Raw genomic sequence first — 25,059 nt, 5'->3', positions numbered from 1 at the left:
AAGGGCAAGCAGACTGTGGGGTGTGGGGTAGGGGATGGGGGATGGCAGCCACAGGAGGCCAGGGAGGAAGGGGACTGCAGGTGAGAGATGATAGAGGCTGGACTGGGTGGAGGCTGTGAAGCCAGGCGGGAGTGTGATTACACTTGTAAGGTGACAGATCAAGTGTGGGGCAGAAGAGGAGTCAAGGCCAACTCCAGAATTTGTGGATAAGCACGTGGAGGATGGAGCTGCCTTTTCTGCAATGGGGAGGCTGCAGAGGGAAGATGTGGAGCTCCTGGGGCTGGGCTTTGGTGAGTTGCCTGTGGTTCTCCACGTGGGGGTGCTGTGACACCTGGACTCATAAGCCTCGTGCCCAGAGGAGAAGACAGGATGTGAAGTAGAGATTTGGGCCTCTGGGAACCTCAGTATCTTCATCAATTCAGTGGAGACGATTGTCCAGCCACCTCAGCCTGCTGGAGGGAGCATATGAGTCAGTCCCCCCTTCCCTAGCCTAGTGCACAGTGGGCCTGCAGCAAATGCTTTTCTTTCTTGGTCTCCCTTCTCTGACACCCTCTCTAAATCCCAGCTTCCCTGGATCCCATCTGTATACTGTAGCCCTGAGGGGCATCTCATGGCCCCCATGTGGGTCCTGAAAAATCCCAGTGACCCTCACTCCTGCTGTCACTCACCCTCTCTCAAGGGGATATTCTGAATCTAGAGGACCAAAGTCACCGTGAATCCCCTGCAAACAGACATCCACATATGCTTATAAACAAAGAAACACCACAGAGACGAGGCAATCAACTACACGGGCCCCACCCACAGCTACCCATCCCATAAAGATCCTCAGACATCGTGGCACCCACATACATGTCCACACTCAGGCAGACACATTTATCCATACAAACACAGATGGCAAAACTTAGGCACCTATGCTAGAAGCCCTTTCCTCCAAGCCTTGAAACAGAAAACATCAGAACATCAGATTCCTGAGGCTGACATTTGGTCCTTGATCCAGCCATGACTGAAGCTGACACTACTTCTAGAGTTTTCTGTTACATAAGCCAAAATTTTCCCTTTCTTGCTGGAGCTCATTTGAGTTGGCGTTTTTTGTTTGTTTGTCTCCAGAGTCCTGTCTGTAGAGATGAATAAGACTTTTGCCAGGTGAAAAAGTTGAAGAAGGAGTTGTTTCAAGATGGAAGGCAGCATTTACAGAGGCTTGGAAGTATGATAGCATGGCTGGTGGCAAGCTTAGGAGTCTAGTCAGTGGGAGTCATTGAATGTCCTTGATCAGGGTAGTTCCACGCTCAGAACTACCCAGCGGGAGAGAGTGTATGGATAGATGAATGTAGTCGCTACAGACCTGCGAGCCAGGTGCAGGTGAGGAGACTGAACCTCGGAGAGGGCAGCCACACAGGGGTCCCAGAGACAGTCCTGACCCAACTACAGTCTGAGCTTGTCGTGCGTCTTCCAACTACAATTTCCGGCATGCAACGCGAGCGATCCCTTGTCCCTCGTGATTTGCCCCAGCTCCAAGCCTGATGATTGGTCGCACGGGCTGCTTGTCAGACCAGGGTCGGGCTCTGACTGGTCGAGTTCCCACGAAGCGCCCTGAGCCCCAGGCCCGTGGGTTCGCGCACCGCGCTCCTGCGGCCGACATGGTGAGCCGGCGGCTGCGGCGTGGGGGCCCCTCAGGGCCGGGGGCGTCTGGGGAGACGCCGAAGGGACGGGGGTCCCTTTGTGGGGATTGAGGGCTCGGAGGGACTCGGGGTCGCGCTGAGGACCGTGTGTCTCTCTTTGGGGTCAGAGTCTCGCAGCGGGACCTGTGAGGGTCCGGGGGTCGAGCTGCCGGGACTGGAACCGCCTGAGCATTCTGGGGCTCTGGCAAGTCTCTCAGGACCCTCTAGGACCTGAGGTCCTGCCGAGGGGTAGTGGCACCGCGGAGCGGATAGGGACCCGAGCATGTTCGTCCCTCGCGAGGGAGATCTGGGGACTCTGCGGACCAGGGTCCTGCGGAAGCGTAGTCCATCGAGGGTATCGGGGCGCGTGGACGGGCCAGGGAGCCCTGAGAGGAGGCCCCAGGCCCCGGGATCGGGGTGGCTCAGGGAGCGGGAAGGTCCCGGAATTGCAGACAGCACGGTTGAAACCCTCAGGTCTCACGCGGCTCCGGGTCCAACCCCTTGAGTCAGTTCTTCCAACTTTGCCCGGCCCCTCGTGGGGAGGCTGGTGCGGGGCGAGGGCGGGGACCCCAGCCCCAAGGGGTTCGGACTGGGCAGAGGAAGGGACAGCCTGAAGGGGACTGGAAGGCGGCCTCACCCTGCCTGGGGCGGGGGGAGGGGTTCCCCGAGGAGGGGCGTTGGCGGAGGGCCTGAAGGAAGAGAGTTGATGGAGGGGTGCTTGGAAGTGGGGGTCGTTCCCGGCCGGGGTGCGGGTCTCGGTGGGAGAGGAGGGAAGGGATCCCGGAAACAGGATGGAGGAAAGTCGCATTGAATTAGTAGGATTCTCAGATTTTCGGATCAAAGATCCGGGGAAAGGCTTTGAGCAGAGGAGGACCGTGACCTGATGGGAGGCTCCAGAAGATCTTTGGAGATCTGCAGAGCGTGGACCCCAAGCCTGGAGGCTGCTGGGTCGCGGGACTTGAGAAACATGCCTGGGCGGACTTTGGGAGCTTTAGGTGGAGGGACGCGTGTCTTTTTTCCCTCCTTCCTTTCCGTTCCCTTGCTTTCCTCCTCTTTCCATTCTTCTTTCCTTTCCTTCCTCCCTCCCTCTCTCTCTCCGTCTGTCCAACCTGACGTCTGGATGGGCGGTTGCTGGGGCTTCCCGGGAAGGGCGTGGAGGAGGCACGGTCGGCGAGCTCGGCAGAGAGATCTGGGCTGGAGGTGCCCATGTGCTGGGCCAGGTCGGTGGTTAAAACCCTGGCAGAGGATGCGGTCACAGGGGAGAGGCTCCCCAGGCTCTAAAGTTTGGAGAGCGGCTAGTGGAAGGCGCTGGGGGGCGGCGGAGGAGGGGTCCTAGGAGGAATGGCGGGCCGCGGACCCCGCGGCACACTGGGTTTGGAGGGGCCCACGGTCCCTGGTCATTGGTGCCCGCCAGCCAATCTGCACTTGGGGGCTGGAGAAGGTAAGCAGTGAGACTAGGAGACTGGTGAGACCTCCCAACCCCGTTATTGAAAACATATTCTAGTCTCGGTTTACGAGGCTCAGGCATAGAGAGAATATCCTGTTAGAGGGTTATTTGAAGGGTAAATTTCTCAGCAGTCATTCTGAATTACAGTGCTAGGTCGATATCCATCACACCAGAGCTTTTCCCATTAAAGTTAGCTTATTCTTGCCTGATTAAAAAATAATTTTAATAATTAGTTTTAATATTAATCTTTATTTAATTTTAGTTTTAATTATAATACCATAATACCCGTAGGCAGCTCTCCTGAGCACATAATATTACATAATTACTGATGGCAAATGGGTATTTCCTGCATTCAAGCAGGTAAACCCAGCTTCATGTTCAGACTGATTACCAAAATCATTTCTTCCAAAACTTTTTAAAGTAGGTATATGAAAACGTGTTATGAATTGTTGTTTAAAAGGTCATTACACAGAACTTGGTGAGAAAATTCCTAATTAAGAAACAGTTATCCCAGGGCCAGCCCTGATGGCCTAGTGGTTAAGTTTGGTGGGCTCTGCTTCAGCAGCTGCATTTGGTTCTGGGGGCAGCTGCACACCACTGGTCTGTCAGTGGTCATGCTGTGGCAGGGGCTCACATACAAAAAGAGAAAGACTGGCAGTGGATGTTAGCTCAGGGCAAATCTTCCTCAGCAAAAAAAAAAAAAAAGTCATTCCACTCAAATGTCTTGCTCCTGAAACAGGCAGTGGCCAGAAATAGATGCTTTCCAAGGAGGTTGATTACAAAAGGAGGGAGAGGAGGAGAGGGTGATGGAGCCCCCAGGCATAATTTAAGACGGGAAAGACTTTGGGGGACCCAGCCGCCAGGGTGAAGGTTGAAGCTTGAAGCTCACCAGAGACAGTTGGTGCGTGGGTGGGACAGTAGGAGAGAAGCCGCTTTCCCTGGGTGTGCCAAGCTCCTCCTCCATGGGGAGGGTGGTAGTGAGGGTACAGGAAACAGAAGAGGAAGCACCCCATTTCTAGATGAGGAAACCGAGGCTCAGGGAGATTAATACCTGAAATCCATATCCAGTGCCTGCCCTGCACCACCCTACACCCCAGCCAGGTCGAGGTGGTGGGGGGATCCGCCCTCAGCAGGGGCTCCCAGGGTTGGGTCCAAGCTCATCCCAGGCCTCTTCTCCAAGATGCAGCCTGAGCCGGGAAGGGCCCTCCCTCCCCCACCTGCCCCCTGGCGTCTCTATAAATAGCCCGGCTTCGGCTTCGGAAGGAGTGAGCTTGTCACCCTCTGGCAGGCACTGCCCTTCATATCCCCTCCCCCCAGGCCGTCCTCGGAGTGCAGCTGGTGGTGACCCTGCTCACCGCCACCCTCATGCACAGGCTGGCGCCGCACTGCTCCTTCGCGCGCTGGCTGCTCTGCGATGGCAGGTGAGTCGCAGGAGCCGCAGCCCTTCGCGGGCAGAGGGAGGGGCCCACAGACCCCCGCCTCCGCTTCCCCCAGCCGCCTCGCCCTGCATGGCATTTTTGTTGTTTTTTAACACAACTTTATTGAGACGTAATTGGTGTACAATCAACTGCGAATATTTGAAGCGCACAGTTGGATCAGTGCTGACAGATGTACACCCGTGAAACTGTCCCCTCCCTCGGAAGAGCAGCTGCTTCCCCGACTCCTGCCTGCCTGTAATCCAACCCCCTTCCACCCGCCTCTCCTTGCGATCCTTTCCCGCCATGCTTTTTGTCCCCGGTTGAGTCTCAGCTGCTTCCTGAGAGCTGGTGGAACGAACTCTCTCCCCAGGACAGTGCCACACCTGCTCGGCTAAGAGAGTTAGCCAGCACATTCAGGGGTGTCCAGCACCCCCCTGCACGCCCCCAGCCAACCCCAGCCCACCTCCCGTGCCTTCAATGGCCCCTGCCCATCCTGTCCCCAGCCGTTTCAGAGCCAGCCCTCCCTCTGACTCCAGTCCCAGATATTGGGGCTCACTGCCTTGACCCACCATGCCCCAGCTGTCCTGACTGCCTGTCTTTGCCCTCAGTCTCTTCCGATACAAGCACCCATCGGATGAAGAGCTTCGGGCCCTGGTGGGGAAGCAGAGACCCCGAGGCAGGAAGGAGCGGTGAGTGAGCCCCAGCCTTCGGGGAGTGGCTGGGGGTGGGGTGGGGCAGCACCTGGGAGAATCAGGACACCCAAGGAGGAGGGGAGGGGCACCGGCATTCATTGGTTGCCTCCAGTCAGCATCTAATGCTTATTGGAATGTGCTCTGGGCCAGCCTTGTGGGCAACTGGTGCCAGCACCCTGGAGTGCAGAGGAGACCCAGGTTAGGGGAGAAGGTGTCTCTTGGGCCAGCTCCTTCTGTGCTGGGGTGCTGGGGTTGGGTGGCCTGCCATGCCTGACTGGGGAAGGAGGAACCTGGAGATGCTGCTCTGACACCCTCCCCACCAGGTGGGCCAATGGCTATAGTGAGGAGAAGCCGCTGTCTGTGCCCCGAGATGCCCCTTTCCAGCTGGAGACCTGCCCCCTCACAGCCGTCGATGCCCTCGGTAACAGGCCCACTGGGTCCCCAACTCCCCTCTCGGCCCACACCCTAATGGGATGAGATGGGGCAGGGAGCGGCCTGGGCGGATGGCCAGCACTGAGCAGCTTGTCCATGCAGTCCTGCGCTTCTTCCTGGAGTACCAGTGGTTCGTGGACTTCGCTGTGTACTCGGGAGGCGTGTACCTCTTCACAGAGGCCTACTACTACGTGCTGGGCTCGGCCAAGGAGACCAACATCGCTGTGTTCTGGTGTTTGCTCACTGTTGCCTTCTCCGTGTATCCTTCCTCCAGGCTCCCTGGGTGGGGCAGGGGGAGGCATGTGGGAGCCGGATCTGAAGTCCCCTGTCTCCCCCTAAACTGGTATATCAGTTACTGACTGCTGTGCCACAAACCTCCGCAATCTTGTTGGGATAAAGCAGCCGCTTTGCATTGGCTCTGGCTTTGGGCTGGGCTCAGCTGGGTCGGCTAGTCTCCGTTCCATTCCACGTGGTCCAGCCATCCAGCAGGCTAGCCCCAGCTTCCTCACTGCAGGAGCAGAAAGGCCAACAAGGAAAAGGAGCCTCTGCAGGCCACCTGAGGCTTTGCCCAAAGTCAGCCACCCCTATCCCTGTCCATTCTCTTGGTCAAAGTAAGTCACTAAGCAGCCCAGATGGAGAGGCTGGAAAAGAGAAGGCCCATTCTGCAACTTTTAATTAAGCTGCTTGGAGAGCAGAGGCAAACTGATGACTTTGAGGACCCTAGCCAGGGAAAATGTCCTGGAATGGGCTTGTGAAGAAGCGAAGCCTATCTTGATGCCCACACTGGTTCTGGAAAGCCCCATGGGTCTCTTTTGGGGCAGACTCTCAGGTACAGCCTGTATTTATGATAGTGTCTCAGAGGAACAGGAAATTCACCTGCTGTGAATGCCGCCAGGAGACTAGGTGGGTCAGGCAGGCGGGACCCCTAGGAGACAGACTTGGTGGCCATTTCTAACTGGCCACATGTAGTATGATGAATCAAGCTGGAGGCCCAGGCACACCTGCCCCTGCACACCCCCATGCCAGTGACACAGGTGTGAGCAGCCCTGGGTCTTGTCTTCTGGGCTTGTTCAGTGGCTCACTCTCCTTCATCACTAACTTGCTCCCTGGGACTTCAAACCCAAACTCTGGTATTTGTGTTCCGGAGTTGAGGGATCACTGGCCGGGGGTGGGGGGTGGGGGGCAGGGGCGGGGCGGGGAGAACAGGGGAGGGGCACTACAGGCGCTCAAGGCCTCCTTAGCCGCGTCCCCAGCAAGGTGTTCCTGACTGTGACCCGGCTGTACTTCAGTGCAGAGGAGGGGGGTGAGCGCTCCGTCTGCCTCACCTTCGCCTTCCTCTTCCTGCTCCTGGCCATGCTGGTGCAGGTGGTGCGGGAGGAGACTCTTGAGCTGGGCCTGGAGCCAGGTATGTGCAGTGGGGGGCCTGGGGTCGACACCTCCATCACTCCCTCGTGTAAGCTGTCGAGGGTGGGGTTTAAGTGGCTTGTTCCACGTAGTAGGTGAAGGAGGGGGCTCCTGGGGCCCGAGCAGTCTCCATGGGTGCTTGCTACCCTGGGTGCCTCCTTGGGCTTTGGGGATGAGAGGACACCCTGTCTCACTGTTTCTGATGGACGCCTGCGGCTGCAGCTCTTCACCTGGGCACGTCCATTCCCTCCAGTTGTTGTCTACCCGGCAGCCACAGTGACTTAATATTTACCTATTCTAATTTAATTTGGGGAGGAAATAGGTAAATGGTATAAAATTCATAAAGTATAAGAAGACACACAGTAAAAATCACCCTTCCACACTGGTTCTCTTCCCCAGAGGAAACCTAGGGTCCCACTTTCCTTTATTCATGTAAAACAGTAGTGCATATGGCTCTACACCTTGTCTTTTTCCCTTAAAAACAATAAATATTGGAAGTTGTCCCTTGACACTACATACAGTGCCATTTTTTGTAACAGCTACGTGATATTTCATTTTATGGATGTTCTATGATTATTTAACCAGGTCACTATTTATGGACATCTAACTCTTTTGTTATCAAATGTTGTTACACAAAACCAAGCTGTTACACAACCGTGTTGTATGGGAACAGCCTTGTGCATGTGGCCCTGTGCAAGAAAGTGCATTTGTAATTTTGATAATGTTGCAAATTGCCCTTCAGGAAAAAATGTATGAACGTGCCTGTTCCCCCCTCATCCTCTCCAATGTGTTTGCTCAGGCTTTTCCATCTTGGGTGATCTGATGGGTAAAATGTAAAAATGTAAGTGAGGTTGAGCATCTTTTCATATGTTGTAGAGCCATTTCTATCTCCCTTTCAGAGCTATTATTTTACCCACTTTTCTACTGGGTTCTTGACCCTTTTATTGATTTGTAGGAGGTCTTTATATATTAAGGAAACTAGCCTTTGTATGGGATAGGAATTGCAACTATTTTTTATTAGTTTCCCATTTTTCTTTTGACTTTCTCTATTCCTTGAATGACCTTTTAAAAACGTAATTTGGATCACATCACTCCTCTGCCTGACACCAGACTCCAGTGGTCTTTGGATAAAGACCAAAATCCTCACCATGGCCCACATAACTCTGCTGACTCCTAGAGTTTATCTTTCCAGTTCTCCCCACTTTTCAATTTTTAAAATTATAAAATGTTTGATATATACAAAAGAACGTATATATGTAAATTACACAGCAAAATAATAATATAAACACCCATGAACCCATCTCTCAAATAAGAACTAGAACATTCCCAATGCTCCTGTAGCATGTCGCTGTGCAACCTTGATCCCACTGCCTTCCTCTCCTACTCCCAACCCAACCAGTTTCTCAAATTTTGTGTTTACCATTCCTTTGCCTTTTTTTTTTTAACTTTTTATTAAGATTATGATAGTTTACAACCTTGTGAACTTTCAGTTGTACATTATTGTTAGTCATGTTGTAGGTGCACCACTTCACCCTTTGTGCCCTCCCCCCACTCCCCCTTTCCCCTGGTAACCACCAATCAGTTCTCTTTGTCTCTATGTTTAACTTCCACCTATGAGTTGAGTCATACAGAGTTCGTCTTTCTCTATATGGCGTATTACACTTAACATAATACCCTCAAGGTCCATCCATGTTGTTGTGAATGGGACGATTTTATCTTTTTTTATGGCTGAGTAGTATTCCATTGTATATATATACCACATCTTCTTTATCCACTCATCACTTGATGGGCACTTAGGTTGCTTCCACATCTTGGCTATTGTAAGTAATGCTGCGATGAACATAGGGGTGCATAGGACTTTTGGAATTGTTGACTTCAAGTTCTTTGGATAGATACCCAGTAGTGGGATGGCTGGGTCATAAGGTATTTCTATTTTTAATTTTCTGAGAAATCTCCATACTGTTTTCCATAGTGGCTGCACCAGTTTGCATTCCCACCAGCAGTGTGTGAGGGTTCCCTTTTCTCCACACCCTCTCCAACATTTGTCACTTTTTGTTTTGGATATTTTTGCCATTCTAACAGGTGTAAGGTGATATCTTAGTGTAGTTTTGATTTGCATTTCCCTGATGATTAGTAATGATGAGCATCTTTTCATGTGTCTATTGGCCATCCGTATATCTTCTTGGGAGAAATGTCTGTTCATGTCCCTGCCCATTTTTTGATCGAGTTGTTTGATTTTTTGTTTTTGAGCTGTGTGAGTTCTTTATATATTATGGAGATTAACCCTTTGTCGGATATATAACTTGTAAATATTTTTTCCCAACTAGTGGGTTGTTTTTTTGTTTCAATACTGTTTTCCCTTGCCTTGAAGAAGCTCTTTAGTCTGATGAAGTCCCATTTGTTTATTCTTTCTATTGTTTCCCTCATCTGAGGAGTTATGGTGTCCAAAAAGATTCTTTTGAAACTGATGTCAAAGAGTGTACTGCCTATATTGTCCTCTAGAAAACTTATTGTTTCAGGTCTAACCTTTAGGTCTTTGATCCATTTTGAGTTTATTTTTGTGAATGGTGAAAAAGAATGGTCAATTTTCATTGTTTTACATGTGGCTGTCCAGTTTTCCCAGCACCATTTTTTGAAGAGACTTTCTTTTCTCCATTGTATGCTCTCAGCTCCTTTGTCAAAGATTAGCTGTCCATAGATGTGTGGTTTTATTTCTGGGCTTTCAGTTCTGTTCCATTGATCTGTGCACCTGTTTTTGTACCAGTACCATGCTGTTTTGATTACTGTAGCTTTGTAGTATGCTTTGAAGTCAGGGATTGTGATGCCTCCAGTTTTGTTCTTTTTTCTCAGGATTGCTTTAGCAATTTGGGGTCTTTTGTTGCCCCATATGAATTTTAGGATTCTTTGTTCTAATTCTGTAAAGAATGTCATTGGGATTCTGATTGGGATGGCATTGAATCTCTAGATTGCTTTAGGTAGTATGGACATTTTAACTATGTTTATTCTTCCAATCCATGTGCATGGAATGTCTTTCCATCTCTTTATGTCATCATCAATTTCTTTCAGGAAAGTCATGTAGTTTTCATTGTATAGGTCTTTCATTTCCTTGGTTAAATTTACCCTAAGGTATTTTATTCTTTTTGTTGCGATTCTGAATGGGATTGAGTTCCTGAGTTCTTTTTCTGTTAGTTCGTTATTAGAGTATAGAACTGCTACTGATTTATGTATATTAATTTTATACCCTGCAACTTTGCTGTAGCTGTTGATTATTTCTAATAGTTTTCCTATGGATTCTTTGGGGTTTTCTATATATAAGATCATGTTGTCTGCAAACAGCAAGAGTTTCACTTCTTCATTGCTATTTGGATTCCTTTTATTTCTTTTTCTTGCAGAATTGCTCTGGCCAGGATCATGTCGTCTGCAAACAGCGAAAGTTTCACTTCTTCATTGCTATTTGGATTCCTTTTATTTCTTTTTCTTGCAGAATTGCTCTGGCCAGGACCTCCAGTACTATGTTGAATAAGAGTGGTGATAGTGGACACCCTTGTCTTGTTCCTGTTCTCAGAGGGATGGCTTTCAGTTTTAGCCCATTGAGTATGATGTTGGCTGTGGGTTTGTCATATATGGCCTTTATTATGTTGAGGTACTTTCCTTCTATTCCCATTTTATTGAGAGTTTTTATCATAAATGGCTATTGGATCTTGTCAAATGCTTTCTCTGCATCTATTAAGATGATCATGTGGTTTTTGTTTCTCATTTTGTTAATGTAGTGTATCACGTTGATTGACTTGCGGATGTTGAACCATCCCTGTGTCCCTGGTATAAATCCCACTTGATCATGGTGTATAATCTTTTTAATGTATTGCTGTATTCGGTTTGCCAGAATTTTGTTGAGGATTTTTGCATCTATGTTCATCAGTGATATTGGCCTGTAGTTTTCCTTCTTTGTGTTGTCCTTGTCAGGTTTGGGGATCAGGGTGATGTTGGCTTCATAGAATATGTTAGGGAGTGCTCCACCTTCCTCAGTTTTCTGGAATATTTTGAGAAGGATAGGTGTTAAACTTCTTTGAATGTTTGGTAGAATTCTCCAGAGAAGCCGTCTGGTCCTGGACTTTTATTTTTGGGGAGGTTTTTGATTTACGGTTTCAATTTCTTTACTTGTGATTCGTCTATTCAGATTCTCTGTTTCCTCCTGATTCGGTTATGGGAGGTTGTAAGAGTCTAAGAATTTATCCATTTCTTCTAGGTTGTCCAATTTGTTGGCATATAGTTATTCATAGTATTCTCTTATGATCCTTTGTATTTCTGTGGTATCTGTTCTGATTTCTCCTCTCTCATTTCTAATTTTATTTATTTGAGATTTCTCTCTTTTTTTCTTAGTGAGTCTGGCTAAGGGTTTGTCAATTTTGCTAATTTTTTCGAAGAACCAACTCTTTGTTTCATTGATCCTTTCTACTGTCTTTTTTGTTTCCATATTGTTTATTTCTGGTCTAATTTTTATTATTTCCCTCCTTCTGCTGACTTTGGGCTTTCTTTGTTCCTCTTTTTCTAATTCTGTTAGGTGTCATTTGAGATTGCTTATCTGAGATTTTTCTTGTTTACTGAGGTGAGCCTGTATTGCAATGAATTTCCCTCTTAGGACTGCTTTTGCTGCATCCCAAATGAGTTGATATGGTATGGTGTGTTTTCATTTTCATTTGTCTCCAGATAATATTTGATTTCTTCTTTAATTTTTTCAATAATCCATTGTTTGTTCAGTAGCATGTTGTTTAGTCTCCACATTTTTGCCCCTTTCCCAGCTTTATTCTTGTAGTTGATTTCTAGTTTCATAGCATTATGATCAGAAAAGATGCTTGATATTATTTCAATCCTCTTGAATTTATTGAGGCTTGCTTTGTTTCCCAAGATATAGTCTATCCTTAAGAATGTTCCACGCGCACTTGAGAAGAATGTGTAACCTGCTGTTTTGGGATGGAGTGTTCTGTATATATCTATAAAGTCCATCTGGTCTAATTTTTCCTTTAATTCTATAATTTCCTTGTTGATTTTCTGTCTGGATGATCTATCCATTGGTGTTAATGGGGTGTTGAGGTCCCCTACTATTATTGTATTGTTGTTGATGTCTCCTTTTAGTTTTGTTAACAGTTGCCTTACAAATTTTGGTGCTCCCTGTGTTGGGTGCGTATATATTTATAAGTGTTATGTCATCTTGGTGGAGTGTCCCTTTTATCAGTATAAACTGCCCCTCTTTGTCTTTCTTTATCTGTTTTGCTTTGAAGTCTGCTTTGTCTGATATAAGTATGGCGAGACCTGCTTTCTTTTGTTCATTATTAGCTTGGAGTATTGTCTTCCATCCCCTCACTCTGAGTCTGTGTTTGTCTTTGGGGCTGAGGTGTGTTTCCTCGAGGCAGCATATTGTTGGGTCTTGTTCTTTGATCCATCCTGCCACTCTGTGCCTTTTGATTGGAGAGTTCAATCCATTTACATTTAGAGTGATTATTGAAATGTGGGGGCCTAATGCTGCCATTTTATCACTTGTTTTCCGGTTCTCTTGCATTTCCTTTGTTTCTTGTCCCATGGTTTTTGGACTACTAATTCAAGTAGGTAGATTTCTATATTGGTTTTCTTCTTATTTGTAATTTGTGTCTTTATTCTTGTTATTTGTTTAGTGGTTACCAAGTGGTTTGTATAAACATCTCATGGATGAGATAGTCCATTTTCTGATAGCCTCTTATTTCCTTAGATTAAGACGTTCCATCCCCTTTCTCTTCCCCTTCTAGGTTGTTATTGTCAGATTTTTTTTTCTCTTCCTTCTTGGGTTGTGAGTTTGTGGTTAAAATGACAAGATTATATTCATTCTTGGTGTTTCCCTTCCTTTTATCTTTAATGTTATACTTAATTTTTGCTAACCTGTTCTGATGGAGAGCTGCTACTTTCTGTTTTTGTCTTTCCACTTATCTCCTTTGCTCTGGGTTTTGTAACCTCTTTCCTTTTTTTGATTTTTCAGGTATGAGGGTCTTCCTGAGCATTTCTTGTAGGGGAGATCTTGTGGCAATGAACTCCCTTAACTTGTTTATCTGGGAAACTTTTTATTTCTCCATCATATTTGAAGGGTATTTTCGCTGGATAAAGTATTCTTGGCTGCAAGTTTTTGTCCTTCAGAGTTTTGAATATCATTCCACTCTCTCCTAGCCTGTAAGGTATCTGCTGAGAAATCTACTGACAGCCTTATGGTGGTTCCTTTGTAGGTTATTTTCTTCTGTCTTGCTGCCCTTAGTATTTTCCCTTTGTCATTGACTTTTGCAAGCTTCACTACTATATGCCTTGGGGTTGGTCTTTTTACATTGATAAAGTTTGGAGATCTATTGTCTTCTGTCACATGGAGTTCCATCTCTCTCCCCAGGTTTGGAAAGTTCTCAGCCATTATTTCTTTGAACAGGCTTTCCACCCCCTTCTCCTTCTGGGATACTTTCTCCCTCTGGGATACCTGTAATCCTTATGTTGCATTTCCTAATTGAGTCGGATAATTCTCAGAGAGTTTCTTCATTTCTTTTTAGTCTTAGTTCTCTCTCCTCCTCTATCTGCAGCATTTCTATATTCCTATCCTCCAAATTGCTAATTCTGTCCTCCATATTATCAACCCTACTATTCAGAGAGTCCAGATTTTTCTTAATCTCCTCCATTGTGTTCTTCATCTCCAATATTTCTGATTGGTTCTTCTTTATAGTGTCAAGCTCTTTTGTGACATAGCTCCTGAACTCATTGAGTTGTCTACCTGTGTTCTCTTTTAACTCATCGAGTTTTTTAATGATGGCTGTTTTGAATTCATTGTCATTTAGGTTACAGATTTCATTGTCTTTGGGATTGTTTTCTCTGTACTTGTTATTTTTCTTCTGTCCTGGAGATTTAATATATTTTTCATACTGCTTGATGGCGTGGATTTGTGCCTCCGCATAGAGATAGAATGTAGTTACTGCTTCCACTTGCTTCTACTGGAGTGAGGGGAGCAGCTGTTTAATCTGCACCAACCAGGAACCCTGTCAGCTGTTGCTGACTGGACCTGGGCCCCTCCTCATAGTCACAGTGGTCCTGTGGGGTCTCTTGTCAGCTGTGGGGACAGTTGCAAGGGGGCCTCAGGTTGCTGGTGCCTACTGTTGCAGACCACCTAGATGTGCTCCCTCCTTAGGGTCTGCAGCGGTGTTATGGGCTTTCACAGTGGCCGGGACCAGGTTCACGTAGATTCACAGCTCTGTCACCATCAGGGCCTGCAAGATCTCGCTTGTTCACTGTGGGCTGCAGCAGAGCTATGGGTATCTACTGCAGTCTGTGCTTAGCTCACCCAGCTGTGCTACTTCTGCCTCAGGGCCTTCCAGCCTTGTGAGTGCCAGGCGGGGCCTCTCCGCTAATACTGCGCAGAGGCTTTCACTGTGGCTGCTGTGGGACTGTGGATTTCCCCCCTGGACTGTGGAGCAGGCTTGCTGGGACTCCAACCTGTCACCGCCCACTCACACGGGCTTACTAGGTGTCCCTTTCCCTCTCTGGGCCACAGCGGGAGATCGTGAATCAGAGGCAGCTGGTGGGCTGGTGCACCACCTGGGATCCTCCTGCCCTGGGGCCTCCCAGCGTTCTGAATGCTAGGTGGGGCCTCTCTACTAATGCCGAGTAGAGGCTTGCCCCACGGCTGCTGTGGGACCATGGAATTTCCCCTTGGACCACGGAGCAGGGCCATTGGGGCATCAACCTTCTCCCACCCAGTCCCATGGGCCCACTGGGTGTCCCTTGCCCTCTCTGGGACACTGCTGGAGTCTGTGAGTCAGAGGTAGCTGGTGGGCTGCTGCACCGCCCAGGATCCCCCTGTCCCAGAGCCTCCCAGCATTCTGAATGCTGGGTGGGGCTTCTCTGCTAATGCCAAGTAGAGGCTTGCCCTGTGGCTGCTGTGGGACCGTGGATTTCCCCCCCGGGCTTAGGGGCAATCGTGGGGGGCTTAGGTAGGACTGTGGTCACCTGTTTCCACCGTCACTCCACCAGTGCACTCATGCCTGCCTTGGTGCGTGGTGGTGCTATGAGCGTGTCCGCTGGAAGAAAGTCACTTGCAGGTACTAGGCTGTCTGGGGGTTGGGGGTCAGAGAGTTTTCACCTATCTCCACCTCCTGCCTGGGGGGAAGTCCATCCACCTTCCGATGTATAGCAGCATGGGTCTCTCAGGCATCCTGAGATGCTGTGTGGATATCCTTTGTTGACCGATGATGAATGTCCAATTAGATGTAGATTCGAAGGGGGAGAGACAAAGAAGACTGCTCACTCAGCCATGTTGCTGACGTCACTCTCCTTTGCCTTTTTAAAAAATAGTTTCCTCTCAGATGTCTCTGCCCCTAGAGAATTCATTGTTCAGTTTTGCAGTGTGTGCTCCACAGCTCATGCTTTCCTCTCTGATACTGTTTCCAAAACTGGGCTGTGTTGGCCTGGGGCCTTCGGTTCATCTCTCATCACGGATGTATGATGTTCTCGTCCTTACTTGTCCATTCTCCTGTTGATGGCCGTTTAGCTCTCTCACAGTGCTACAGGGATCACTCTTGTACGTGTTTGCTCATACATGCGTGCAGGTGTTTCTTTCAGGCACAGGACTTGGGGACCATGGGATCATGTTCACCTTTATAAGATGGTGCCTCAGCATTTTTCAGAGCAGTTCTCCCAGCCTGGCCACCACCTGTGTGGCCTAGCGTCCAGAGTGTGGACGCTGGGCTCAGGCTGCCCACTGATTCCTGGCCATGCCGAGGGTGAGCTTGGGTGGCTGCACAACCCTCCCTGCCTCGGCCTCCCTGCTTGTGAGGTCAGGTGCTGATGGCGCCAACCTGCAGGGCAGTAAGGTTCAAATGAGTCAAAATCTGTGGAAGATGCTTGGTTTTTGCCCATCTGGCTGTGTAAAATGTGGCCTCTGTGGTCTTAACATGCAATTCTCTGGTTGCCTGGGAGGCTGAGCATGTTTTCCTGTTATGAACGGGATTCAAGTTTCTTCTTCTGTGAAAAGACGGTTCCTATTGTTGCCCATTTTTCTTTTGGCTGTGTGTCTTTTTTAATTTTAATTTTAACTTATTTTACACATAACATAAAACTTACCATCTTAATCTTTTTTTTTTGAGGAAGATTAGCCCAGAGCTAACATCTGCCACCAATCCTCCACTTTTTGCTGAGGAAGACTGGCCCTGAGCTAACATCCATGCCCATCTTCCTCTACTTTATATGTGGGATGCCTGCCACAGCATAGCTCGCCAAGCAGTGCCATGTCCGCACCCAGAATCCAAACCAGTGAGCCCCGGGCCACCAAAGCAGAACATGCTGCTGTGCCACCAGGCTGGCCCCCCATCTTAACCATTTTTAAGTGTACATTTCAGTGGCATTAAGTGTATTCACATTAGTGTGCAGCCATCACCACCATCCATCTCCAGAATTCTTTTCATCTTGCAAAACTGAAACTCTGTCTCATTAAACACCAACTCCCCGTGCCCCTCCCCCAGCCCCTGGTGCCCTCCATCCTACTTTCTGTGTCTATGAATCTGTCTCCTCTAGGGACCCCGTATAAGTGGAATCACACAGCATGGGTCTCTTTGTGACTGGCTTCTTTCACTTGGCATAATGTCCTCAAAGTTCATCCATGCTGTAGCATGTGTCAGAATTTCCTTCCTTTTGAAGGGGGAATAATATTCCATTGTGTGGCTATGCCACATTTTCCTTATCCATTCACATGTTGGTGGACAGTTAGATTGCTTCCATGTTTTAGCTGTTGTGAGCAATGCTGCCATGGACACACACGTACAAATGTCTCTTCCAGTCCCTGCTTTCAGTTCCTTTGGGTACACACCCAGAAGTGGAATTGCTGGGTCAGGTGGCAATCCTATGTTTAATTTTTTGAGGAACCAACAAACTGTTTTCCACAGTGGCTGCACCATTTTACATTCCCACAACTAATGCACAACGGTTCCAACTTCTCCACATCCTCACCAACATTTATTACTTTCTGTTTTTTGTTTTTTTTTTTAAGAATAGCCATCCCAATGGGTGTGATGGTATCTCATTGCGGTTTTGATTTGCCTTTCCCTAATAATTAGTAACGCTGAGCATCTTTTCATCTGCTTGTTGGCCATTTATATATTTTCTTTGGAGAAATGTCTGTTCAAGTTCTTTGCCCATTTTTGAATCACGTTGTTTGTTTTTTCGTTGTTGAGTTTTAGGAGTTCTGTATATATACTGGATATTAATCCCTTATCAGATATATGATTTGTAAATATTTTCTCTTATTCTTTGGGTTGCCTTTTTACTCCATTGATGGTATCTTTTGTGTGTGTGTGTGAGGAAGACTGGCCCTGAGCTAACATCTGTGTCCATCTTCCTCTACTTTATGTGAGATGCCTCCACAGCATGGCTTGACAAGTGGTGCCAGGTCTGCACCCAGGATCCGAACTTGTGAACTCTGGGCCCCTGAAGCCGAGCATGCAAACTTAACCACTACACCACCGGGCCAGCTCCCACTGATAGTATCTTTTGATGCACAAAAATGTTTAATTTTCATGAGGTCCAGTTTATCTATTTTTTAATTTGTTGCCTTTGCCTTTGGTGTCATATCCAAGAAATCATTGCCAAATCCAACGTTGTGAAGCTTTTCTGGGGCTGTATGTTTTTTTTTCTTGTTGATTTGTAAGGTTTCTTTATATGTTCTGGATGCTGATCCTTTGTTACATGTGTTGCACACACTTCCTTCTATCAAATCTGACACCATTATTTCATGAACCACTGAAAAGAGATTTAAAAAATACTGTCACTTAAACTACTGCATGCCATCAATTGTCACATGTATCCCAATTTCAGAAAAGTTAAAATGTGAAAAAAAAACCATGTATCTTGGAATTGATTAAATTCCCAATTTGTGGGGCCGGCCCAGTGGCACAGCAGTTAAGTTCACATGTTCTGCTTTGGCAGCTCAGGGTTCGCCGGTTCGGATCCCGGGTGCGGACATGGCACCGCTTGGGAAGCCATGCTGTGGTAGGCGTCCCACACGTAAAGTAGAGGAAGATGGGCACGGATGTTAGCTCAGGGCCAGTCTTCCTCAGCAAAAAGAGGAGGATTGGCAGCAGATGTTAGCTCAGGGCTAATCTTTCTCAAAAAAAAAAAAAAATTCCCAATTTGACGTGTGTGTCTTCAATTTCTTTGTGGTGTTTTTCCTTTAAAAAAATTTCCCAAATGTTTTATTTTTAAAGATTTCAAACCTACAGAGAAGTTGGAAGAATCCCCTAATGAACCCTCATACACCCTTGACCTATATTCATTTGACCATGTTTGCATTATTTTCATCTCCACACACACACATGCATCACACTTTTTTTTGGCTGAGCCATTGAACGTAGTTACAGCCATTGCCTCTAGTGTCTTTTGATGAAAGGAATTTGTTATTTTAGTTAATTTTTGTCTTGAAGAAATTCCCTTCCCTTCCCTACGATCAGAAAGACATTCTGCATTTTCTTCCACAATATTTCAATGTTTGCTGTTCACACAAACCCTCAGACTCCTGGGAGTTCACTTTTGTGTTGTGAGGTAGGCATCACATTGAGTGTCTTCCATGGAATAACCTTGCTAAGCAATTGCATTTTTAGTGACTTGTGGAATCTTCTGGTTTCTTTCATCCTTTTCAATCCTTCTCCTTTAGTGTGGCTGGCATCACTGGATTCTAGAACAGCACTGTGATAGGCTTCCTTTTCTTGTTTCCAACTTCTTACTTTGCTACTTAGCTCATTTTCAGCCTCTTCTATTCCTATTATAACATTTGAAGCTATAAATATTTTACTAAGTTCCACTTTTGTCTACCCCATAAGTTTTGACTTGTATTTTCATTTCCATTCATTTATAGGTATTTTAAAGTTTCTGTTGTGATTTCTTCTTTGACTTATGAATCAATATATGTGTTTTTAAAAACTTCAAATGGAGAACTTAAAAAAAATTCTTATTTATTTCTAGCTTAATTGCACTGTGGTTACAGAAGATGGTCTATTTGTAATAAATTCTTTAATATTTGGTAAGACTTGTCTTATGGCCTAGAATGTGTTCAGTTTTTGTGACTATTCCACATGTTCTTGAAGAACATATATTCCCTGCCTCTATGGGTCAGTAAATTCAAGGTTTTTTTTTGTTTTGTTTTGTTTTGAGGAAGATTAGGCCTGAGCTAACTACTGCCAGTCCTCCTCTTTTTGCTGAGGAAGACTGGCCCTGAGCTAACATCTGTGCCCATCTTCCTCTACTTTATATGTGGGATGCCTGCCGCAGCATGGCGTGCCAAGTGGTGCCATGTCTGCACCCGGGATCCAAACCAGTGAACCCCGGGCCGCCGAGAAGTGGAACATGTGAACTTAACTGCTGTGCCACCGGGCTGGCCTCGGTCAGTAAATTCAAATCTCCATCTTTTCTAACTTTTCATCAGCCATTAAAGGGTTAATCTCCCTTTGGGAGGATGGAGCTCTCAATTTCTCCAGGTTGTTCTGTCAATGTTTTCTTTATATATTTTGAGGCTAATTGACAAGGTGTTTACAAGTTTAGATTTAGAACATCTTCGAGGCAAATCAGCCACTTTATCATGATGTATTGACCCCTCCTGATTCTTTTAATATTTCTGTCTTAGTCTAGTTTATCTTGTATTAATATATCCTCTCTAGCTTTCTTTTGATTAGTATTTGTTGTATCTTTTTAACATCCCTTTTCTTTCAACCTTCCAGTGACCTTATGTTGAGGTATGCCTCCTTTAAAACACATATAGCTGGATACTTTCAATCAAGTCTGACCATCTGTATCATTCAATTTCAAAGTTTAGTCTGCTTACATTTGTTGTGATTACTGACATATTTGGCCTTGTTTCTGCCATCTTACTTTTTTGCCTTCTATTTGTTGCTGTTGACATTGGCTGCCAGCCTAATTGTCCTTCCTTTATGGGTGATCTGTCTTAACTCCCTGGCTGCTTTGCAATCTCCTTCTTTTTGGTATTCCACAGCGTCACCACAGTGTGTCTAGGTATGGATTCCTTTGCATGTATCTGGTTTGACATACTTTGTATGTGTCACCATTCTGCAGACTTTTCAACCATTCTCACATCTCCTCTGCTCCATTCTCTCTCCCCTCTCTCTGGGACTGGGATTTGACTTACGCTGGACTTTCTATTCTGTCTTCCTTATCTCAATCTCTCCTCATATTTCCCACTTTGTCCTTCTGAGTTGGAATCTGACTGACTTCTTCATATCTGATTCATTAATTCCTCCTTTGGTTGCTGCTAATATGCTGTTTAACAACCTATCATTTCAGTAATTATAGTTTTCCTTTAGCAAAGCCTAGTTGGTTCCTTTGCAAATCCAATGGTCATCTGAGGTACTCATGTCGCCTGTTCTGTGATTCCAGCTTTTATTTTCCTCAGGGATTTCACACATAATTGGTAATGCCAATTTCTGAAGTCCTTGGAGTCTAAACTTGTCTATTTTTCCTTTCTGCTGACTCTCCTTTATGGTGATTTGTTTCCTTGTGTGTTTGGTGATTTTGGTTGTGACTCATATTTATTTACTTTTACTCTGTGGGAAATCTGGGGGCCTGAATGGAGGATTCCTTCCAGGACTTTGGTTTTTTCCTGCAGGAACCCTTCATGCCCTTCCAGGTTCCTAGGATAATCCAGGCAGCTCAGACTCAGTGCCCCCAACTCTGTCTCCTGTCCGATCAAGGGTGTGAGCCTGGTGCATTCTCCTAGTCCAGTGAAGGGTGTGGGTGTCAGCCTGGTGCATTCTCCTGTCCAGTCAAGGGTGTCGGCCTGGTGCATTCTCCTAGTCCAGTGAAGGGTGTCGGCCTGGTGCATTCTCCTGTTTTTTGAAAAGAGCTGCACGTAACCCAAGAAAAGTCCTCATGCCTGGCACAGGGCCTGGCTGCCACTGGTGTGTTCCTACCTGGAGAGCAAAAGGATGTCTTGGGAGGGGGCAGAGCAGGCTCCGAGGCCCCAGGGGCCTACTGAACACTGCCCTCTTCTTGTCTTCCCTAGGCCTGGCCAGCATGACCCAGAACTTGGAGCCACTTCTGAAGACGCAGGGCTGGGACTGGGCGTGAGTGCTGGGAAAGGAGGGGAGCAGGGGCAGGCTGTGTCCTGCAGGTAGGGTGCTGACAGGCCTGGGGCTGCCTGACTCTTCTCTTTTCCCCAGGCTCCCTCTGGCCAAGTTGGCCATCCGCGTGGGGCTAGCAGTCATGGGCTCCATGCTGGGCGCCTTCCTCACCTTCCCCGGCCTGCGGCTGGCCCAGACCCACCGGGACGCCCTGACCATGTCAGAAGATCGGCCCATGCTGCAGTTACTTGGGGGCCAGGATGGGTGGGGTTTAGGGAGCCTGAGGGAGAGGCTAGGGAGATGGGTGCCCAGGCCTCACCCCTCTGCGCCCTTGCCCCCAGGCTCCTTCTGCACACCAGCTTCTTGTCCCCTCTGTTCATCCTGTGGCTCTGGACCAAGCCCATTGCACGGGACTTCCTGCACCAGGCGCCCTTTGGGGGAACACCCTACTCCCTGTGCGTATGGGGTGGTGCTGGGAGGGAGGGCAGCTGGGGACCCCTGTGTGTACTCCAGTCTCCGAAGCTCAGGGAGGAGGCTTGGGCCCTGGGGGAAAATCCCTGGTCGGGGTAGCCTCGCTAGCACCCTTGCCCCTCCCTCTGGGCAGGCTGTCGGACTCTGTCTTCGACTCGCTGCGCCTCTGGGTGCTGGTGGTGCTGTGTCTGCTGCGGCTGGCGGTGACCCGTCCCCACCTGCAGGCTTACCTGTGCCTGGCCAAGGCCCGCGTGGAGCAGCTGCGGCGGGAGGCCGGTCGCATCGAGGCCCGTGAGATCCAGCGGCGGGTACGGGCGCCCCGGGCGGGGAGGGTACCGGAAGCTCAGGGCGGGGCTCCGGGTCCCTCGGGCGTGGGGTCACCCGGAGCCCAGATGGTCCCCAGCTGCAGCCAGTGCTACCTGCCCACCAGGTGGTGCGGGTCTACTGCTACGTGACGGTGGTAAGTCTGCAGTACCTGACGCCGCTCATCCTCACGCTCAACTGCACGCTGCTGCTCAAGACGCTGGGTGAGAAGGAGCGGGCGGGGCGGGGCAGGGCGGGGCTGAAGTGGGGGCGGGACCTGGAGATAGAGCGGAGGGGGCCCACGGATAGGGTGGGCAGGACCTGGAGCTAGAGCAAGGCGGGGCCGGGGCGGGGCCTGAAGTGGGGCGGGAGGTAGAGCCCGGGGCAGGCGCGGAGACTGGATGGGTGCGGAGCCGAGCCTGGGGCGCGGGGCGGCAAGTGAGAATCTGCTCCGCTGCGAGACTGGAGGCCCACCCCGTCTGTGCCTCCACCCATCCTTCGCTCCCCGCTCCTCCTCCTGCAGGTGGCTACTCCTGGGGCCTGGGCCCGGTCCCCCCGCTGTCTCCCGCCCCGTCCTCCGGCAGTGATAGCCCGGATGGCCCGTGGGAGGACGAGGCCCAGCAGACGGCGGCCCGGATCGCCGGGGCCCTGGGCGGCCTGCTCACGCCCCTCTTCCTCCGCGGCGTCCTCGCCTTCCTCATCTGGTGGACCGCCGCCTGCCAGCTGCTCTCCAGCCTCTTCGGCCTCTACTTCCACCAGCACCTGGCGGGCTCCTAACCGCTTGCGGGACACAGGCGCCCCCTCCGCGTGCGCCTCACTGCCCAGGTGCAAGGGGGCCTGGGAGTCCCCTCTGTGCCCGTCCCTTCACCGCAGTGCCTGAGCCATGACCCCCTTTGACCCTCAGCTTCGGCCTCGAAACTGTCTCCTCTGGGCCAGGTGGCAGAGGATCCCATGGCCATTGCGGTTTGACGACAGAGGGAGGGGCAATCTTCTGAACAAATAAAGGAGCAGGCCGCTTTTTACAACAGGATTCAAGTGGTTTGGGAGGCGGCCTCCTGTGTGTCCGTGTGGGGAGTAAGAAGTGCAGAGATGAGGAAAGGGGGGGAAATGGACCAATGTCAAGAGGAAAAGCCACCAGTGGGACTGGAGGAGAGACGTTAGGGGGAGAAGGAAGAGACCAGAAAGAGGAGGGGAGTCACCTGTGAAAGGGAAAGTGATGAGGGGGAGGGAGGAGAAAAGACTGGGAGAGGGGAGTGTGAGGACCAGAGAATGAAGCCCTCCGACAGAGTGCAGGGGAGGGAGCGCGCAGGGCAAGGATGGGAGGGGAAACCAGGGGGAGAATGGAGGGAGGGGAAGAGGGTGACCCAGGCCCTCTGCCACAGGGACGCAGGGGCTGCTTCCAGGTAAAAGTCACACGCAGACAAATGGGTACGCTGTTGAGGTCGTGGTGACCCAGGGAAGGAGGGTGAGGGGCGGCAGTGACCCGGGAATTTTCCTGTTGCTGTGGCCACACCCAGTGTGTGTGCATGTACGTTATCATAACCCAAACGTGGATTATGGAACCTTTTTGGTATTTATAAAATGTATATTAAGAATAAAAAAGATGAGTCACAGCCATTTTCCTGACCAGGTGAGAGCCAAAGTCCTCCGTGATCGCCTGGGGCCCCAAGGCCCACCTCTGGGGCCCCTTGTCAATGCCCTGCCAACCGGCAAATGTGACCCACCTGGGGACCTTGCTCCTTGCAGGGATGTTCCTGTGCCAGGGCCCCCTGCTCTGGGCTCCCTCACCTGTGTCGGGTGTGGTTCACCTGAGGCAAGAAGCGCCCTCACCACTCCCCCTAGCTGTCATCTCTCCACTGACTTGCCAGCTAACAATAACCCAAAGGGAGCATGATTCCACTTAGTAAAGTGAGGTTATAACCGGACACGGTAGAAAGCAGCTCCGAGAACAGGAGCTGGAGCAGCAGAGAATGCTGTGTCCTAGAGTGGGGTTTGACTTTGGAAGCTCTGCTCTCGTTACGTGGATAAAAATGAAAAGTATATTTAAAACAAAGTTAAGACCTGGTTTAACATGAACTAAACACATCATCCAATTTTGATTCAATAGCCAAGCAATCCAAGTGCCCATTGACCAATGACTGGCTACTCAGCCATAAAAAAGACAAAATCATCCCATTTGCAACAACATGGATGGACCCAGAGGGTATATGTTTAGCGAAATAAGCCAGACTGAGAAAAACAAACACCAGATGATTTCACTCATATGTGGAATATAAACAAACACATGGACAAAGACAACAGTTCAGTGGTTACCAAGGGAAGGGGGTGGGGGGTGGGCAAAGGGGTGAAGGGGAGCACTTATGTGGTGACAGACAAGAAATGTACAACTGAAATTTCACAGTGGTGTAAACTATTATGAACTCAATAAAAAAATGATGAAAGTTATAAAAAAAATTCTATCAAACGTGAAAGGGGGGCCGGCCCCATGGCTGAGTGGTTAAGTTCGCACGCTCGGCTGCAGGCGGCCCAGTGTTTCATTGGTTCGAATCCTGGGCGCGGACATGGCGCCACTCATCAAGCCACGCTGAGGTGGCGTCCCACATCCTGCAACTAGAGGGACTCACAACTAAGAATATACAACTATGTACTGGGGGGCTTTGGGGAGAAAAAGGTAAAAAATAAAATCTTAAAAAAAAAAGTTAAAGGAAGAGATAATACTAAACAAAAACAAAAACAAACAAAAAAGGTTAAGACCTGGTTTAACATGAACTAAACCTCATCATCCGATTTTGATCCTTCTCAAAACTCCAGTAAAAACACAGGTACATCATCTCCCAGCTCTGCAGGTCCCTGCACCATTCCCCTGGTGTCCCAGGAGCATGGAAATTAACAAAAGAAATCTTAACTAAATTGGAGTCTGGAAGGCCTGTAGGAGGTGCTCTCAAGCCCTTTCACACATCATCAATTACACCAAACAGGGAGAGCTAGATATTTGCATCTTGGACGCAAGGTAAAACTACTGCTAAAGGAAGACTTCTCTCCCCACCCAGCAACAGCTCAGCCAATGAGAAACGCCACAGCCCAGCCAGTGAGAAACCCCACAGCCCAGCCAATGAGAAA

The 25,059-nt window shown here is 48.7% G+C and overlaps 1 protein-coding gene across 4 annotated transcripts; it reads left to right on the top strand.

The window, feature by feature from the left end:
* Positions 1 to 1,575: 1,575 nt before the first annotated feature.
* TMEM161A (transmembrane protein 161A) lies at positions 1,576 to 22,961 on the top strand. Of its 4 annotated transcripts, none has more exons than XM_046672357.1 (12): positions 1,576 to 1,640; positions 4,423 to 4,526; positions 5,132 to 5,212; positions 5,539 to 5,636; positions 5,750 to 5,906; positions 6,901 to 7,052; positions 21,108 to 21,168; positions 21,265 to 21,384; positions 21,507 to 21,620; positions 21,770 to 21,944; positions 22,067 to 22,163; positions 22,463 to 22,961. In XM_046672357.1, the coding sequence occupies exons 1-12, from the start codon at positions 1,638 to 1,640 to the stop codon at positions 22,714 to 22,716; spliced, it is 1,416 nt and encodes a 471-aa protein (XP_046528313.1). In that variant the 5' UTR covers positions 1,576 to 1,637; the 3' UTR covers positions 22,717 to 22,961. The 4 variants fall into 4 exon arrangements, with proteins under 4 accessions (XP_046528313.1, XP_046528312.1, XP_046528314.1 ...); XM_046672356.1 differs by having other exon boundaries at positions 21,265 to 21,408; XM_046672358.1 differs by lacking the exon at positions 1,576 to 1,640 and adding an exon at positions 2,407 to 2,878 and having other exon boundaries at positions 21,265 to 21,408.
* Positions 22,962 to 25,059: the final 2,098 nt, after the last annotated feature.

This window comes from Equus quagga, chromosome 9 (genome assembly GCF_021613505.1).
Source record: "Equus quagga isolate Etosha38 chromosome 9, UCLA_HA_Equagga_1.0, whole genome shotgun sequence".
Lineage (NCBI taxonomy): Eukaryota > Metazoa > Chordata > Mammalia > Perissodactyla > Equidae > Equus > Equus quagga.
The sequence above is the reverse complement of the archived record's forward strand: the minus strand, read 5'-3'. Positions and strand labels throughout refer to the sequence as shown.